The 20,234-nt window shown below is 31.9% G+C and overlaps 2 protein-coding genes and 1 pseudogene across 3 annotated transcripts in view; 2 read left to right on the top strand and 1 right to left on the bottom strand.

Annotated features, from left to right (window-relative positions):
• Positions 1-443: 443 nt before the first annotated feature.
• On the top strand, positions 444-6,297 carry LOC105112347 (putative disease resistance RPP13-like protein 1; annotated as a pseudogene).
• Positions 6,298-12,488: 6,191 nt separating this feature from the next.
• Positions 12,489-15,469, top strand: LOC105112335 (non-specific lipid transfer protein GPI-anchored 2-like). 2 transcript variants are annotated; one of them, XM_011008024.1, is made up of 4 exons: positions 12,490-12,940; positions 12,992-13,282; positions 14,706-14,771; positions 15,212-15,469. In XM_011008024.1, the coding sequence occupies exons 1-4, from the start codon at positions 12,778-12,780 to the stop codon at positions 15,340-15,342; spliced, it is 651 nt and encodes a 216-aa protein (XP_011006326.1). In that variant the 5' UTR covers positions 12,490-12,777; the 3' UTR covers positions 15,343-15,469. The 2 variants fall into 2 exon arrangements, with proteins under 2 accessions (XP_011006321.1, XP_011006326.1); XM_011008019.1 differs by having other exon boundaries at positions 12,489-13,282.
• Positions 15,470-16,859: 1,390 nt separating this feature from the next.
• The window catches only part of LOC105119035 (hyccin), a 9,173-nt gene continuing 5,798 nt past the window's right edge, over positions 16,860-20,234 (bottom strand). The window contains 3 exon segments of the mRNA XM_011017137.1: positions 16,860-17,052; positions 17,054-17,520; positions 17,522-17,738. Coding sequence (XP_011015439.1) covers positions 16,860-17,052; positions 17,054-17,520; positions 17,522-17,738 — 877 coding nt within the window.

Raw genomic sequence — 20,234 nt, 5'->3', positions numbered from 1 at the left:
TCAAAATTTAAAAAAAAATAAAAAAACTAATTTAAAAAGACCTTTGATTTTTTCATGTTCAAGGGTAATCTTGTTATTTAACTGTTTTAATTAAAGGAGAAGATGAATAAACTCTTCTATGTATGTATTTTTTTTTTTTCCTTTCAAGATTATGAATGTACTTTTATTGTTTATTTGTTATATAAAAAGATAAAAGAACCTCTCATTTAAAAATTATTATTTTAAAAGAAAAAAGTAAAAAAATATACGTATATCATTTCGTCTTTTATCAAATATGCAATTCTATAGATATTATTTAGTTGTGATATGTGTAAGTTAATCCAAATACTTCATGTTATATATATATATCTTTAGAGAATATTAGTGATAGATGTTGTGATTTCATTTTCACGAGCCAAAAAATAATGAGATTAAGAGCAACTTGCAAACAAACTAGTTTAATGTTTTGACTTAGACGAATGAAATGAGAACCACATGCGATCTCAATTTCTTTGCGGCAACCGCTTTGGTTGCCTGCACTAATCAATTATTGCTATTATTTGTCAAGCATTCTGTTTACTTTTTCCCCATCTATCTTTGATTGATTCCTCTGCGAGAGCAAAAACATGGCAATTGGTGAGATTTTTCTTGCTGCATTCCTTGGAGTGCTGTTTACAAGATTGACATCTCCTGAGTTCCTGAAGTTCGCACGGCGAGAGGGCATTTGGAAAAAGGCAGACAAGTGGAGAAAGATGTTATTGAACGTCCAGGAGGTGCTTGATGACGCGGAAGAAAAGCAGCTGACGGATAAGGCTGTGAAGATATGGCTGGATGATCTAAGAGACTTGGCATATGATGTGGAGGACTTGCTTGATGAATTTGCTACTGAATCTTTACGAAGGGAGTTGATGGCAGCAGAAGAGGATAACACAAGCAAGGGTCGGGGGATAATGTCTGCTACCTTATCATTTACCAAAATCAGTGCAAGGGCTATTAAGTTCATTCCCAAGATGAGGTCAAAGATGAAGGAGGTGAGTAGCCGGTTAGATGGAATGGCGAAGCAGAGAATTGAACTTGGTTTAGAAAAGATGAGTGGAGGTAGAAGGACATCAACTGATGTATGGCAGAAACCACCTAGTGCCTCTGTCCCAAATGAACCTGTCATCTATGGCAGGGATGGAGATAAGAAGAAGATAATTGGTTTGCTGTTGACCGAAGAGGCAAATCACGATGATACTAATTTTCAAGTCGTTCCAATTGTCGGTATGGGTGGTATCGGCAAAACAACTCTTGCACAGCATGTATTTCAGGATGAATTGGTCAAGGAATGGTTCAGTACAAAAGCATGGGCTTGTGTGTCGGATGACTTTGATGTTATGAGAATATCAAAGGCGATTCTCGAGTCAGTTACTTCGCATCCCTGTGATTTCAAGGAGTACAATCAAGTTCAGGTCAAATTGAGGGAGGCACTAGCCGGAAAGAAGTTCCTTCTTGTTTTAGATGATGTATGGAACAAGAATTATGGTCTCTGGGTAGCGTTGAAAACTCCCTTTGCAGCCGGAGCACCAGGAAGTAAGATAATTCTGACCACTCGTGATGCAGACGTTGCACTAATGGCTGGACCGACTGAATACCATTGCCTAAAGCCACTGTCAGACCAAGATTGCTGGTCTGTGTTTGTGAAGCATGCATTCGAAAATAGAGATCTCGGCGCACAAACAAACCTCCAGTCAGTTTGTGAGAGAATCGTTACCAAGTGTAAGGGTTTGCCTTTGGCAGCCAGAACACTTGGTGGCCTCTTACGCACCAAGCCAAGGGAGGATGAGTGGGAAGACATACTGAATAGTAAGATATGGGACTTGTCAGACTCCCAAAGTGACATTCTTCCTGTTTTAAGATTGAGCTACTACCATCTCCCTTCACATTTGAAGAGGTGTTTTACATATTCTGCTCTAATTCCGAAGGATTTTGAATTTGAAGAGAAGGATCTTGTCCTTCTATAGATGGCAGAAGGTTTGGTTCCACAACAAGAACAGAACAAGCAAATGGAAGATTTGGGTGCGGAGTATTTTCGTGATCTAGTGTCGAGGTCAATTTTTCAAGTATCAAACAGTGATGAATCTCGATTTGTAATGCATGATCTCGTGAGTGATCTGGCTCAGTGGGCTGCGGGAGACACATGTTTTCAATTGGGTAATGATTTGAATGCTATCAAGCAGTTCAAAGTATCCAAGAGAGCTCGCCACTCCTCCTATATCCGTGGCTGCGATGGTATCAGAAAGTTTGAAGTATTCCATACTACTAAACGTTTACGAACTTTCCTACCACTGCCATTTCTTGTAGGTCATAATACAGGCTACTTAACTAGTCATGTCCCTTTTGATTTGTTGCCAAGATTAGAATTTCTGAGGGTGCTGTCTTTAAGTGGTTACTGCATCGATACGCTACCAGATTCAATTGGAGATCTGAAACATTTAAGGTTTCTTAATCTTTCCTTCACAAAAATCAGAAAATTAACTCAATCAGTATGTTCTTTATACAACTTGCAGACTTTGTTGCTGAAAGGCTGTTGCCTTCTTGAAGGGCTGCCTTCAAAACTGGGGAGTCTCATCAACCTCCGGCATCTTGATATCACAAGTGCAAGTTCAATCAAAGCGATGCCAATGGGAATTGAAAAGCTGACAAATCTGCAGACACTTTCCAATTTTGTCATGGGCAAAGATAAGGGTTGCTCTAGGTTGAGTTCCTTGGTGAATTTGAAATCTCTTCGAGGAGCGCTTTGTATTGCAGGCTTGGAGAATGTGATTGATGCTCGGGAAGCAATGGAGGCCAACATAAAAGATATAAATAACCTTGAAGTTTTGTTGCTGGAATGGAGTCCCAGAACAGATATTTCACGAAATGAGAAGGTTGACAAAGATGTGCTCGATGATCTTAGACCTCACGGAAAAGTCAAAGAACTCACCATCAACTGCTATGCTGGCCTAACATTTCCAACCTGGGTAGGAAATCCATCATTCTCCAGCATGTTTCTCCTAAGGTTAGAGAACTGTACAAAATGCACTTCCTTGCCACCTCTTGGACTGCTGCCTTCTTTAAAAAATCTCAGCATAGTAAGTTTAACTGCAGTAAAAAAAGTAGGTCCTGAATTTTATGGACAAGGTTGCTCAAAGCCTTTTCCAGTTTTAGAGACTTTACTTTTCAAGAACATGCAGGAATGGGAGGAATGGATTCCTTGTGGGGTTGGTTCTGACGAATTCCCTCTCTTGAATGAGCTGTCTGTTACAAGCTGTCCCAACCTGTGCAAAAAATTACCTCCAAGTGTTCCATCACTAGAAAAACTTGTGATTGATGAATGCGAGCAGTTGGTGGTATCAATTCATAGTCTTCCCAAGCTGTGCAAAATGGTAATCAATGGCTGCAAAGAAGTGGTGTACGAAGGTGGCGTTTATCTCAGATCTCTCAACTCCATGACAATTTCCAACATTTCAAAGCTCACTTGCCTAACAGAAGGATTCATCCAACCATTGGCAGAAGTACAGCAATTGGAGGTTGCTAATTGCATGGAATTGGCATCTTTGTACGAAAATGGAGCGGCATTGGTAAAACAGCTCACTTCCCTTCCTAAGTTAGTGGTTAGAAACTGTCCCCAATTTGTTTCTTTGATGGACGGAGAACTACCTGTATATATGCTACAACAGCTGGCTAACTGCAAGCTTGAATCTTTGACATTAAGTACATGTGAGAGCCTCAAGAAGTTACCACAATGGGTTCACAGCCTAGTGTCCCTCAAAGAGCTGAAAATTCGAGAATGTCCGAGACTCCTTTCGTTTCCCGAGGCTGGTTTGCCCTCCACACTGAGAATCATTGAGATTGTTGACTGCAACGCTTTAACCCCCTTACCTGCTGCAGTGACTTACAATATCATGTGTCTAGAGCAGTTGCACATTGACAATTGCGAGTCTTTAATTTCCTTTGGAAGAATCCAGCTATGTCGAACTGTAAAAAAGTTGGAGATAAGATGTTGCAAGAATCTGTTATGCTTACTGGATGATGGGGAGGGATCCTCGTCAAAGAAATCTGATGAGAATACCAGTTGCAGCGGGAATAACTCATCTATTCTTGAGTACTTGTATGTTGAAATGTGCAACTCTCTCACTTCCATAGGTGAGTTACCTTCAGCTCTCAAGTACCTCCAGGTTCGTTCATGTTCAAAGCTCAAATCCTTATCATCCAGAGACAAACTACCGGCAGGGCTTAAACACTTCGCTATTGAGTCGTGTGAAAATTTGGAATCAATGCCCGACAGGTTTCAGGATAACATGTCCCTTGAACATATTTCAATATGGTTCTGCTTTAAGCTTAGATCTTTGCCCGAAGGCCTACATAAATTATGCCATCTTCGTGAAATTTCAATATGGTACTGTCCAGCTCTTGTTTCCTTTGCAGCTGAGGGGTTGCCTATAAACCTAAGAAGGCTCTTCATCATCAAATGTGATGGACTCAAGGCTATCCCTGATCATATGCACAACCTCATGTCTCTTGAAGAACTGTCAATTTACTACTGTCCAGACATTGTATGCTTTCCAGAAGAGGGTTTTCCTACTAGCCTAACATATCTTGCTACCATAGATCTTAAGATCTGTGAGCTACTGTTTAACTGGGGCATGCACAAACTCTCCGCTCTTAGAACCCTAATCATTCAAGGTGGATGCTCTCATGTATCCTTTCCATCTGTGGACATGGGAGTGAGGTTGCCTTCTACTCTAAAGACGCTAAACATTAAAGATTTTCCGAATCTTGAGTACCTATCCTACAGCGGCTTTCAAAATCTCTTCTCTCTTGAAGACCTAAGCATCAGTGACTGCCCCAAGCTTACATCATTTCCAGAGAAGGGCCTGCCTTCCTCACTTTTGGAACTACGTATTCAAGCATGCCCCCTTTGAGTACGACAGATAAAGGGAAGAGTAAAAGAATGGCTCAAGATAAGGCACATTCCTTACATTAATATAGACGAAAAAGTAGTCTCTGACCCAGCCACCCAGGTATATTTATCTATCTGAAAACTGAAGCATCGTTGGCTTTAACTTCCTACTGAAGACTTTCCTTAAATATAGCCAAATTTTGTTTCTGCAATGATTTACTTTTTTGCTGTCCTATTTTATTTCTTTTTTGTTCTTGCCAGTAATTCCTTTTTTAAACTTTTGGCCAGACTTTCATCAGTTCTTCAATATTTAAATTTCAACATTTCCTTTCTATTGAAAGATTGTGAAGATAATTAGAGCAAGTTAATGTTTTCATCTTGATTTTGATTTCTTTTCTGCAAATAGGATACTTTCAGAACAACTAATATTTTATACCTGAGATTTGTATCTATCATTTTGCTTTTCTCCTAGCAGTTATGATCAAATTGCAAGCTGCTTCAGAGGCTGGCTAAATGAATTAGTAGGTGGTGCAAGGTGTTTATGTTTCTGTCTCCTTTCTCGTTGATGGGCCTTCATATTTGACCTTCAAGGAAATAATTATTGAAAAAAGGTTGGTTCCTTATCAACAATTCATCTCATCTGAATTTCATAACCTTAGCCTTGTCAGAAAACAAACCGTAATCTTGAGAAATAGTCTGTTTCTTCAATACCCTGTGGAAGGTAACTGGATATAGATGTGAGTTTAACAAGGTGGACATGCGAATCCACGCCGCGCCATTGAATTTTACATGCACACGTACAACAGATATCAGGATAAATCCCCGAAAATGAAAAAAATCAAGTCAGAGATTTCATGGAGTTAAATGGTCCAGACTTTGAAGTTATGATGTTTTATTTGTAGGCACACCCTGAGTTCAGGGTATCTAATCTGTTGACTCTAGCAGGCTTGTATCTGCCTCGGAGGCAGGAGTTTTACAGAACTGGCAAGCAGCTGACAGCAAAGACAACCTTGATCTGGTATAAATCAGGTAAAGAAGTAGAGTTGTCGTGGTCTTCATTTCATTAATTTTGCATGGCTTGTTAGATAGCTGGAACACATTCTTACATTGCCTGAATATGGAGAAAAAGGAGAACTATGAAATTGGTGGTGGTGTTAAAGTTAAAGCACTATGCATTACTGAAGATTTGGATTATTAACGTCTCCGAGTCCAATTTGACATTAATTTTTCTTTCTTTTATACAGGTTGCCCGCAAGTTCTGAGATTATTGCAACTGCAAGACGCTTCATGCCCTTATTTCCTGTGCTTGTTATTTGCATTTTTTCATGGAATTCAAAATTCTGCTAGCAATATTGTCCTGCCATGGATGTTGTATTCAAGGATTTAGTTTCCAAGCGATGAGTATCTGGGCTCTGGCTATTGGGTCGGTATGGAATTGTGGTGGCCACCTCTAAGCCCAGGATGGATTTGTATGAATGGGCCTAAATCCAAGGGGCTGTGCTTGAAGAAGTTCTGCTAGAAAGAACTAACCCAAAATCATCTTTTACTACTTAGGCCATCATCTTGTGCCTTGGATGATCCCGGATGATCTTGGGATCATCCAAGGCAAGGCAAGGCAAGGCAAGGCAAGGCTATGTGCTAATTAAACTCAACTAGAACCGGCGGATCCACGCATGATTTATTAATCTATGGTCTAATTCAAGTTAAATTCTATTTTAAACTGGTTTAAATATTGAACTGATAGATTGATTAACAAAATCTAAGTGTGCTTCGGCTGACTTAATTTTAAGAATTTTTATTTTTATTCAAAACAATCCTATTTAAAAATTGATCTATAATGATATGGTGATTCGTGATTTAATTTGATAAATTAATAACCTAAACATTGAATCAAAGTTAAACCCGAGAAAAATTATAAGGTAAAAATTAGAAGAAAAAGTCACAGTTTAAACATGTTTCTTGGGATTGGATCACTTGCCAAACCATGAAATATTACTATACAGCGTGGTAAGCTATAACCCACTAATAGAAGAAACTTTATATATATATATATATATTATGATGGGTTGGAGCCTCTTTATTAGTAGAAGAAGGAGAAGAAGCACTGGTAAATATATATATATATATATATATATATATTAGGATTCAAGTTTTATTATGCATGTTTGTTATTTTTTTAGTATCTTATATAATTATTAGACTTGCAAAATATTTAATGAACCTAAAAATTAGTTGTGGTATGTTTAAGCTAACCTAAATACCCCGAGTTATACAGCATGGTAGGCTATAGCCTAATAATAAAAAGCACTTGTTTTCTTATTCTATACTAGGGTTTAAGTTTTATTATACACGTCTATCATCTTTGTAATATTTTATATATTTATTGGACTTACAAATGCAATGAATTCAGAAATTAATTATGATCTGTTAAACTGAAACCAATTATTACTATTATAGTTTACACACTACTTTACTATTTTTTTTTTATATATATATATAAAAAAAATTTATAGCCAAGGGACAGCACATTCTGCAACTCACCATGTAAAAGGAACAAAAAATCCACCGTACCAAGAAATTGCACGCCATTAATAGCCAGTCACATCCGGCTTGCCGCCAGCGCAGAACAGAGACCGACCGCAGAATTGCACATCAACACGTGAAAATGTAATCGGTGTTCTTCCAGATTCAGCGCGTTCTAATTTAATGATAATAATATAAATTATATAGTAAGAATTTATTTAAAAGTTTAAATTATTAAATTTATATAGTTTTTTTTAAATAATATATAATTATAAATTCAAATTGTATCATCGAATAATTAAACTCCCATCTAACAAAATAAATTAAAAAACAATTCTTTCACGAGCATCATTCTTCAAGGCTATCAACTTCCAACGACAGAAAACATTTTGCGACCACCATTACTCTTTGCAAGATCTTGTGGACAGCGTTCCTGTGAGCGTCCTCGTCGTCGCAATATCATTGGTTCCTGTCTCATGGTTATTATTCTCCCTTGTTGCGATTCTGCTGTTCTATTTTGTCATGCAGCTGGAATTAATGTATTTGACAATATTTCTCAAAATATATTTAAGTTGCAAAGTTTGTTCTACTTGAGTTATTTTGTTTTTTAGATAATAAAAATATTTAAATTATCAAAAAATACATGAAAAATCACGCAGAAGTCTCTAAATATAATTTTACTAAAAAAAATTAGATTGTATTATCAAATAGATTCTAAGAGATTTTCTTTTTTATACCCTAGAGATACTCAAGGTGCTAAGTGAACCTAGAAAAGAAAAAATTTAATAAGAAAAAATGTGGTTTTAATTATTTTTTATTTAGAAATATCTAAAAATATTAATTAAAAATTAAAAATTAAAAAATTTTATAAATATTTTTAAAATATAAAAACAACTCACATTAAATAAATAATTGTTTTTACTGACAAGATGGTCTGATCACGAGCAATTTAAAGAGGCTTTATGTTCCTCGTGACTTCAGAGTTCATTTGTGTGACCTAGAAAACTCGGCAATATTAGGCATGGTTTGTGCAGATCTACCTGCAGGTTGTATTGATTTAATAAAGTGTTTTCCAGTTCTTTGATCATTGGTTACGAAAAGGGTGCTTAAATTTCCCCCGAATATTCTATTGCTGAGAAAGATTTTATACTTGATCTCTTCCAAATATTCCATCCAATCTTTACTTGTAGGTATATTTGCACCACCACATGTGACCACTTTGAGAGTTTAAATTATTAGCTGTACCCATGTTGCCATAAAAAGTTATTGAATTTTTTTTTTCATGGTCACGGGGAATCTTTATGTTAAAGATATGTTTGGATGGGAGGTAGTTTATATTTTTTTACATAAAAAAGATGTTTTTTAATTTTTAAAGGTATGATTTATGTTTAAAGGATGTTGTATTTTTTAAAAAAATCATCGCGTTTCAAAACCAAACACACTAGATTTACATCATATTTTAATATTTGAATTGACCTAAGTTAAAAAAATAAAAATATTTAAGTGATTTAATAAAAAAATCAAAATTGATCTAGAATAAAAATTGACTGAATAACCTGATCATTCAAATATTAAATTAACTATGAGACCAAGTTTAAAAACTATGGACTCAACTTCGCACTTCTTATTCACAATATAATTTATTAATTTGCATTTATGCTTTGCATGTACAGCACAAGTGATGCTAGACATGGAGAAAATATACTATACGAGTAAACTTCTAGATTGTGATTTTAAAATGCAATTTACTTGTGCTGTGTCCCTTTTGGCCACGTGTGATGAACATCGCATGTTACCTATCCTATGCATTTGTGCTTTATTCTTTTTGCTTATATATATAATACTTCCACGCACCAGCTTATATAAAAGGGGCACCTTGCCAAAAATCAAAGTCATCTTCTCCCTCACAACTAATCGAGTTCTTATGCCACTGAGCTTTTATGAAAATATAGATAAAAACAAAAAAATACTAAAGAGTAATTTTTAAGAAAATTTATTTTTTAATAATGTAATTTTATCAATAAATTTATCAATAATTAAAAGCACTAGTAGAACCTTGGAGTCAGCGTCTACGGGCAGCTTTTGAGGAGACATGGATTATTTTTTAAGTTATTTTTTATACTAGTAAAACAAAAAAAAATTAAAGGAAATAAATTTAAAGAATTTACAAACATACAGTTTAGCCTCCGCATAAAAAATTGAAGTATTTGAGAATATAACAAAAATTATTTTTTAAAATAATATTTTTTTTATTTTTAAAAATTTATTTTTAATATTAGCACATCAAAATAATAAAAAGTAAAAAATCAAATTATGATAAAAACAGGTTCAACCTTATTGTTAAACACCCCCACTGAAAAAAAGTTAAATTCATTATGGTCTTCAAATGTGGGCATGTTTTCGTATTATGCCCTTAAAAATTAACAGAGGCCATCCCCTTCTTAATTTTCATTTTTTTTAAAATATTCGTTAATTTAATCCATCCTTGTCACTTGAGCCTCTCCCTGATCATATCTTCCCCATAAACGCCTTGCTTCTCCATAGTTATTTTTCTTGGTTGCTGTCCTTCATAGGATACCATACAGTAGTCAGTGCAGAGCTACTTCTGTTGGTTATTGATAATGGTAGGGTTGTGCTAGTTGTTGTTTAAAATTTTTTTTATTTAAAAATATATTAAAAAAATTATTTTTAATATTAATATATCAAAATAATATGAAAATATAAAAAAATTATTTTTAATAATATTTTTTTAAATAATATAAAAATAAAAAAATTATTTTAAAAAAAATAAAATTTAAAAAATATATAATTTATACCATATTTTCAAATGGAGTCGAAGTATCCCTAGCTACCATACGTTTTTTTACTCTAGAAGGAGGAAAAACCAAAGAAATAAACCATGGTCTAATAATTATTTTATTATTATCATATACTATAGTATACCCTTAAATTGAAAAAAAAAACTAGCCAAATTGTTAGTTATCTGTTGCTTTTAGTGTTTTAGGCAAAATCATTTATTGTTGAGGTAATAAAGTATATATTGTAGTAATAGTGTCGTTGTCTCAATTTAATTTAGTAGTTGAGAAAAATATTTAGTTAATTTAAATTAATTTTTTGTTTATAAAACCTTTAAATTTAGAAAATTGTAAACGCTGCCCCTTTCCAGAACAAAGTCGACAGTGTTGGATGGACGGAATTATAAAATATTTATAAATTACCACTTTTCTTGATGAACAGAATTGATGAAAATTAAATAAGAGGAAAATAGTTCTATTTTTCTCTTAATAACTTTAACTATCCAATCCTTTAAATTAATGAGGGGTGAACTATGAAGTTCCCTCGTTAGGTTTCATGGAAGACGGACCTCGTAATTACGGAACCGACCACTCCAGTGCTTGAGTAAATGAGAAATATTTTGAAATATTTTCTTTTCACACAATCTATTAAATACTATTTACTTGACCCGCTTACCGTCATGGGTTGTTTTTGAAAAAAAACAAAAATTTAGATATACAAACAATGTTGGTGAATTTGTTTATATAAAAATTCAAAGTATGAATTAAAAAGTTTATGATAGTATTTAATTAAATAATTAATAAATATTTAAATAAATAAATAAGTCATTGATGATAACTAAAATAATTAAATAAATTAAAAGATAAATGTAAATTAAGATATTTAATCATGTGATATAAAATATTTAACTAGTTGTATTTACTGAATTTGTTTATTGAAATCAATAAAAAATATTAAAATGGACACACAAGATATTAAATTGAATAAAAAAATATTATGCAAGGTATTAGAAATATCATCTAAAAATAACTATTTTTAATTTTTATAAATAAAATTTATCTATATATAAATATATATATATATATATATATATATAAATGAATCACAATAATATCTTACAAAATTAAATACACATAAAACAATTTAAAAAAGAAAGTCTATATTTGAAAGAATGAGGGCAAAATAAATTTAAAAAACTATAAATTTTAACTGCAAGATGAAATTAAAAATAAAAAAATTAATAAAAAAATCAAATTAAAATAAATAATACATGATAAATTGCAAAATAAATTAAAAAAAACTATAAATTTTAACTGCAAGATGAAATTAAAAATAAAAAAATTAATAAAAAAATAAAATTAAAATAAATAATACATGATAAATTAACACAAAAAAAGGTTTATGGATCTCAATTACAGATATATAGTTGACTCCTTTGAACATATATCCATTGCACTTTCTATATTCTCACACTTCTCTTCCGTTCACATAGTATAAACAACACTTTGACCTTTATATCCATTACATTTTTTTATACTTTCACATTCATTTTCAAAACATTCTAATCCCATATATCAAAGTTATCAAGGCATTGCTTGTTTGAGTGCCTCAGCCATGTTTTTTATTTTTATTTTATATATATATTAAGATTTTTCTTTGATGTTTTAGTTTATTTTAATATGTTGATAATAATAATATTTTTTTAAAAAAGTATTATTTTAATATATTTTTAACTGAAAAATAATTTTTATTATAATATCAAACACTATCTAAATCAAACTCAACTCATGATTTGGTTTAAGATTTAGATTAATGATTAATTTAAAATAATGTCATTTTATTATTTTAAAAAGAGTTAATGCCATGGTATTTTGAAGATTAAAAAAAAAACACTAAGTTAAATCAAGTTAGAATTAGTATGATCATATAGCAATTTAAGCAGCTAAAAACAATCAAGTCAATCTTAAATGAATTTTTTTTAAATTTCAACACAAAATAGAGTTTAATAATTTATTTTATTAATATGGGTATTCGGATCAACTTACAAGCATTTCGACTAAATTTATAAGTTTTAAAATTAACAACTATGTAAATTTTCAATAATCATGAAGTTTGTAAAACTTAAACTATTAATTTTAAAAAAACAAATCTAAAACCTTACCTATTGAATTATGCCCCTCCAATATATTTTACGTTAAGACTCAATATTCCATGGTAACAAGGCTAATTGCATAAGATATATCGCCTCAATAAAAAGTCAGAGATTCAAACCTCAGCTATCAACCTCTGTTAATCTCGTGTCTCAATCCTTGAGGGCTTTCAGAAGTTTAAAAGCCTTAACTTTCACACCATAGACGGTGAGAAAGTGGAAGGGAAGGCATCTGTTGACAAAACAATTCTTAGAACTTTGGTGGTAGTTGTGTATTTATTGATTTCCGCTGGCAAGTAGTGTTGCTATCTGATCTCCATATATAACCTTCTAAACCTGCTTTCCTTCACAAAATTAACAGCATAATACTCGCTTGTGTCCACATAAGAAAAGGGAAGGAAGAAAAATGTCGAAACCAGGCATCACCACCGTCATTCTGACCCTAGCCCTCATTTCAACAGTGCCAGCAAATATGGCAGCAGCCCCGGCCCCGGCGGAAGCACCTGCACCTGTTTCAGGTCTTGGTTCGGCCACCCCGGCTCCCGTGGAAGCACCTCCACCTGTTTCAGGTCTTGGTCCGGCCACCCCGGTTCCCGTGGAAGCACCGGCACCTGTTTCAGGTCTTGGTCCTGCAGCATCTGGACCAGCCCCTGGTAATGATTGTATAACACCAGTGCTGAATGCGTCTGATTGTTTGGACTATGTGACAACAGGAAGTAACTTGACCGTTCCTGACAAGAATTGCTGTCCTGAGATTGCTGGGTTGATAGAGAGCAATATTTTATGTTTGTGTCAGTTGCTTAGTGGTGATGTTGCTAAGCAATATGGACTCTCAATTGATTACGGCAGAGCTGTTAAGCTTCCTGCAGTTTGCAAGATTGCTAATGTTCCTTCAGCCTCCTTGTGCTCAGGTAATTAAATCATATAATTAACTGCTTAATCTAAGAGAACTCCTTAATTTCTTGTTTTTTGCCTTTAATTAATAATTAACTGCATAATCTAAGAGAACTCCTTAATTTCTTTCTTTTTTTCCTTTAATTACCATAAGATTAATGGAAAAGGGTCAGTTTTCCATACATGAAAAAGAAAAAAGAAAAGGAGTTGACATCACACCAATGTTTTAAGCATTCTATATATATATATATATATATAATACCTTAATAGTTGGATTTGAATACAATGATATAATTATTGAAATTGAAAATTTAAGTAAATTAAGTGTTAAATACCTTAACAAACGCATTATAGCTTAGTCAAATCCTTTTTTTCTCCTTTCCTTTTAATCGAATGACATGCTTTTTTTTTCTTAAAAATTTCAAATTATTTCCTTTTTTTGTTTTTACCATTATTTGTTCATAAATCCATGACAACTTTGCTGGCATTATTCTTTAATTAATGCTATCAACAAACTTTACCAGTGCTCTTGTAAATTCGCCTTCAACATTTATTACGGGGACCGTCTTCATCTACCTGCCATTCCTTTTGCTCTATATTTCTTTTTCTTCACAGGGCTAGTATTTTATTTATTAGATGAAATAAATCAAATCCAGCTTCAATTATTTAACAAAAACAAATTATTTCCTAATTAATATCTAATGATTTACATTGTTTTCTTGCGTTCATGAAACTGTATGGAGAGTTTAAATAATAATAAAAATACTTCCCTTTTATTTTACTAATAACATGAAAATCGATCTTGAATCCAATATCAAAACACATTAGCTATTTATAATTATGATTATTTTTTTAAATATTTTTTATTTAAAAATATTTAAAAAACATATTTTAATATTAATATATTAAAATGATGTAAAAATATAAAAATATTAAATTAAAAAAATTAAACTTTTTTAAAATACTTTAAAAATATAAAAATAAATAAAATCTTAATCCGTGTCTGTTTTCCCGTGACACTGCATTCTATAAAGATAAGTTTTTTAAAAAATTATTTTAGTATACTCATATTAAAAATAAATTTAAAAAATAAAAAAGAATATCTTTACTGCCGCTAGTGCCAAGCAATACCCTACATTAATGTCGTGCGGCATGATCACGGGAAAGCGAGCAGCCAGTTTCTGCCATTTATGACCCGCACCTAGATTCTTTGTTACTCTCAACCAATCACGTGGTAGATCTTCTTCTTGTTTTTAAATGTATTTATGAATATACCGTGTATCTATATTATATCTATCCCGTGGATTGATTTAAAAAGATTAAAATTAAGTTAAACTTGTTTAATCTAATTCAGTTTTTAATAATACAATTTACTCAGTCGAATCTTTTTTTTTAAATAAAAAGAATTAACCAATAACATATAAATCAACTGTTGTATAGTTGTGGGATACCCAGTACCTGCTCCTGCAAGCGGTCCATCAACAGGCTTACCACCCCTAGTCCCAGGTACTGCCTCTCCCTCTCTCTCTCTCCTGTTTTTTTTTTTTTTTTTTTCAGCTATGATTTTGTATGATTTTCTTAGCCAAGTTGCAAGGTAATATGATGCTTAACGTGGATAAATATTCTGAATCTTATTTATATTTAGGCATTTATCGAGTTTTATAAAAAAAATAATTTTTTATATATTTTATATTATTTTGATGCATTGATCTTTAAAATAATTTTTAAAAAATAAGTTGCATTGATCTTTAAAATAATTTTTTAAAAATAAAAAAATTATTTTAATATATTTTAACATAAAAAATATTTTAAAAAAATAACTTCTAAATATATTTTAAATTGATATACTCTCGAATACAATTTCTTATTTTTCGATGATTTTGATGTGACTTACTGAATATTATTAGTGTAATAATAGTTGAAATTAATGAATTTTAAAATTACAGCTGCTGAGTCTCCGGGAGGATTAGCGGCAAGCCCATCAGCAGGAGAAAATGATGCAGCTTCAAGCATTGCAGGCTCAGCTTTTGCCGTCTTTGGTGGCTTAGCATTTTCAATTCTTTCAACATTGTTCTGAGTTTTTTCCTCCCTTGTAGCTGTTCATTTAAGTCTCGCCATTTTATTAAATACTGTAACCATGAGATCTTGTATGTCTAGCAGCCAAATAAAGTGTGGGATTTATTGAATTTATTTCATTAAAAAAAGTTTTTCAATCCACTTTTAACCACTGACCTATAATATAAATATATATAAAAATATATTTCAATTGGTTAAATTCTAGATTTAATTTTTAAAGATTATTAATTTGAGTTTTATAAATTTTAAAACTATTAAAAACTTATACGATTGTTAATTTTAATATTTGTAGAATTAGTTGTGATAAATATAAATTTATTTAGTATTCATAGGATTAGTTGTGATAAATATAAATTTATTTAGTTATTTATATTAATAAAAAAATTATAATATAATTTAATAGATTGATTTAGAGAAAACTCGTGAATCTTAATTTGGATTGGGTTTGAAGTTGAAAAAAAAAGACATAATAAAACGGAGTTGACTCATAACCGATAACCTATAGTCTTTTATTTTCATTAGTTCAAACACTTTCATGTGATCACTTGCACTCACATGTCAATCTGCTTTGGACAAACAATCAAAAGAAGGAAAAGATTTTTAAAAAATAAAACAAAAGTGAAGTAAAAAAAATAACGTGGGCCCCTCAAACAGGACACGAGCATCGAGAACTTGGGCTATTTGTTAGGAATCGGGTCTTGAGCCCGATGGTTGGGCTGGGCTATGCTTTGGAGACAGGTCTTGGTACAGAAAATTAACATATGGGACCTATATTAGTCCCCCAACTATCTATAAATTCTTAACAGGACCCCATGATTATTAGTTTTTCAATTGTGCTCACAAAGTATCATTTGTTTCTCAATAGAGTGCCCCCCAAGTCTATGCACGGTAAGATTTTATCTCTAAATTACATAAATTATGCAATAAAAAGAAAAACACGACATCTTCGGTCAGAAAAAGGAAGATTGTAAACAAAAGATATCCAATTGAGAAATATATAATAATTCAGGAACAAAATTGAGAAGATTGACTACCATTGAGAATCTGGGAATTACTTGGAGGATTGCCCTTAACTAATCAGATGTTCAAGTATAATCGAAGTGTCCGATGAGTATCCATAGATATCCAGGTTCAAGTATTCAATGTAAGACAAATACTCTCTAGAGCAAAACAAGTTTGAAGCAAGATGTTGAAAGACTAATTTTTCAATGGACTGGAGATTAAGAATGAAGAAAGACTGGAACCTAGCGTATACAACAGGGAAAGTTCAGTAAAGCTAAAATGACTATGGAGAAATCAATCTAAGTAGAGATGAGTTAGATCCAGCAGAGCCCAGAGTAAATATGATCAGAAACAGGGATGAAGCGCAGCTGCAGTATCTGACGAGACACACCAGATGATCAGAAGATTCAGAACCAGCCTGCATAGAGTCCAGGAGCAGCTGCAACGGAGGGAAATCACAATTGAAGAACAGAAATAACAGCAGGATAAAAAGAAAAAAAGATCAATAACTCAATCTTAGAGCGCGATAACATTATTCATTGGTATCTCAGTATGATCAACACTATTCTTTGGATCCAAGGTCTTCTCACTAAGCCTAAGAAGGCCCCTAGTAGCTAAAATTGCCTGAGGATTGATATCATGCAAAGACCTTGAATACAAACTTCTACATGCTGCACAAGCTTCCCCCTTCAATTCTGTCTTTTTCAGGACCCAAGAGGCAATGTCCTAATATCCTCAAAACAGGTTGCAAGATCTCCTATGGCAAAGGAATCCTCCCTTCCTTAGTATCACTCTCTTTGCCAACACTTTCTTGATCATCCTGAGTCTGACAGTCTTCACTCGTATCATCATCTTGACTAGACCAAATCTTTAAAAATTAAAAAAAATCAATCTTAGACCCCACAGGCATCAGAGAGATCTTACTATAATATAACTCTAATGCAACCCCAACAATTCTTGCCCTTTTTGTTGATCTCACCGTAACATGAGGCTCCAAACTTGGAGATATCACAGCTAGGTTTAATTCTGCAGCCTTATTATCCTTTGCAGGCTCTTTTGTTTCATGATATATACTTGAATATGATAAATCAGGCACGTTAACATTCATAGCATGGCCTGCGCGTGAGGTGGTTTCATGCGCATGAAGGGCTAACAAAACTGCCTCAAAACCAGCCAAGTGTTTTTTTTAGGGCAACGCGGGATAGATAAAGGCCAGCAATGATAGGAAGGAAACGTAAGACGACAAGCTGGAGTTGGGGCTCTGAGGATTGGAAGGTGTCATAGAACCAACGGCAGAGACTGTTGTCACCTGCACCGGAGTCGGGGAGACGGAGGAGGGATGAGACTTGAGAGGAGATATCAGGGTCGTGGAGGAGGGAGAAGCAGGGTCTTGATCTTGAGACGAAGGGAGAGGAGTCGGCATTGTGGTTAGAATGGAATAAAGGGATTGAATGGCTAAATGAGTACTAGAGGAGGAGGGAGAGGTCTCGGGGAGGACATTGAAGGCTGTGATGGAGGTGGTTTCAGTGGTGAAAGTGTCTTGTGATATGGATGTGGTAGGGCTATTGGTTTCTTCAGAAGAGGAGCTATCTTCTGACATCGTTGGAGGGGGAGATCAGGAGTTTGTGAGAGAGAGTCGATTAAGAGGAGGAAAAATGGTGCACATACAGATGAAAAAGAAAGTAGAGAAGAAGATGAGATAATTAAGGAGGAAAAATAGGATCTAATTAATTAATTCATCCCAAAAAGGATTTTTTTTTCACTTACAAAATTAGGAAATTATAAAATATGATTTAAGATGATGCATTAATGATAATTAAGTGGTTAATAACCTTTAATTATTAATTAAGAATGGGTTTTTTTAATAAAATAATTAATGATTTTTTTTTAAATTATTAACAAGGTCTTTGTTTTTCTTCAAAATTGTACTTACTAATTAGTAATTATCACAATCATGATACAATTAATTAATTAAAAAGTAACAGATACATTTTCACTGCATGATAAATAATAGCACTCTTGATATATAGTTCATATAATTAAGAAACAAATAACATTCTTTTTTTTTAAAAAAAAACGTAACATTACTCATTAAGTCGCAATTATACTATCTCATTCTTAATTGGCACAACTATAAAATAATTAGTCAAGCTGCATATGATGAAATAAATACTTATAACATAATAAAATATACAAACTTAATACTCTATAATATATAATATAAAGTAGCCATGGATTCTTCTCATATAGAAGAGTTGGGGGTGCATGTGTGGTTTATATGACATCATGAGATGATGAAAAAAAACAACTCGTAACAAAGGTTAATATTCATTATAAGTAGTCTTATATTATTTCCAACTGTAACCATGCAAATAAGATATAAAAAATGTTTGAAAGCACGGTGTAATCACGTTTTTTAATTTTTTGAATATTTTTAGATTTTTTTAATATTAAAAATAATTTTTTAAAAAAATATATTATCTTAATATATTTTAAAATTAAAAATATTTTAAAAAATAATTTTTATAGCTCCCAAACACCCATTTAATAGTCTAATTTACAATAGTATTTAGGAACCGTATCTCAACTTGTATTTTTTAAAAAAATTAATTTTTTTTGTTAAAATTTAATATAATTTATATATTTTAGATCATTTTGATGTATTAATATTAAAAATAATTTTTTAAAAAATAAAAAAAATATTATTAATATATATTAGAACATGAAAAATTGTTTAAATAGTAATAACTATCACACGAACAAATATATTTCTAGCATCTGATATCAGAGTATTGGGTTCATGGAAAAGTCCAACCAATAAAGGCCTACAAAAGCTTTGGTGACAATACTTTTTCACAATTATATGACATTTAGGTAATCTTTGGAAGTATGGTATGCTAATTATTTTTTTTAAAAATGTTTTTTATAAATATATTAAAATAATATTTTTTATTTTTAAAAATAATTTTTGATATTAAAACATCTAAATAATTTAAAAATATATAAAAACTATTTTTTTTAATATCAAAATTTTATTAAATGCAATTTTAAATAGTCTCTTAATCTTCTTCACCACTAGGTCTTTAGCATCTAAACAATAATAAATAAAAATTATTAAAAGAATCCTTTAATTAGTCGCAATTATACTATCTCATTCTTAATTGGCAAAACTATAAAGTAATTAGTCAAGATGCATATGGATGAAATAAATACTTATAACATAATAAATAAACACACTTAATACTCTATAATATAAAGTAGCTATGGCTTCTTCTCATATGGAAGAGTTGGGGGTGCATGTGTGGTTTATATGACACCATGGGATGAAGAGAAAAAAACTCACAATAAAGGTTAATATTCATTATAATTAGTCTTATATTATTTCCAATTGCAACCATGCACATAATATTTAAGGAATGCTTGGAAGCCTGGTGCAATCGTGTTTTTTAATTTTTTAGATATTTTTGAATTATTTTGATATTAAAAATAATTTTTTAAATAAATATATTATTTATATATATTTTTAAATAAAAAATATTCTAAAAAATAATTTCTATCACTACTCTCACAACACCTATTTAATGGTCTAATTTATAATAGTATCTAGTATTTGACATTAGAGTATTGGGCTCATTGGAAAGTCAAACCAATAAAAGCCTATAAAGACTTTAATGACAACACTTTTTTATAATTCTACAACACTTAGTTAATACTAGTTACATACTCGTGTGATATTGTGGGTCAATTTATTTTACATAAAAATATTAAAAAAAATTAAAATTTAATAGTGTTAATTTTTTTTGCAAAGTTATATCCAAGAGTCTTGAGTTTGACTACAACGTCTAACTTAAGAGTAATATTTATAATATTAATAATAACATTAAACATGTA

Source organism: Populus euphratica, unplaced genomic scaffold (genome assembly GCF_000495115.2).
Source record: "Populus euphratica unplaced genomic scaffold, PopEup_1.0 scaffold5.1, whole genome shotgun sequence".
Taxonomy (NCBI): Eukaryota; Viridiplantae; Streptophyta; class Magnoliopsida; order Malpighiales; family Salicaceae; genus Populus; species Populus euphratica.
This window is presented reverse-complemented; position numbering and strand designations above follow the sequence as displayed.

Excerpts from the sequence above, each read along its gene's own strand:
- LOC105112335 (XM_011008019.1), top strand. The coding sequence starts at position 12,778 with ATGTCGAAACCAGGCATCACCACCGTCATTCTGACCCTAGCCCTCATT. Across the intron at positions 13,283-14,705 it reads TTCAGCCTCCTTGTGCTCAG|TTGTGGGATACCCAGTACCT; the intron begins GTAATTAAATCA and ends ACTGTTGTATAG. Across the intron at positions 14,772-15,211 it reads CTTACCACCCCTAGTCCCAG|CTGCTGAGTCTCCGGGAGGA; the intron begins GTACTGCCTCTC and ends TTAAAATTACAG.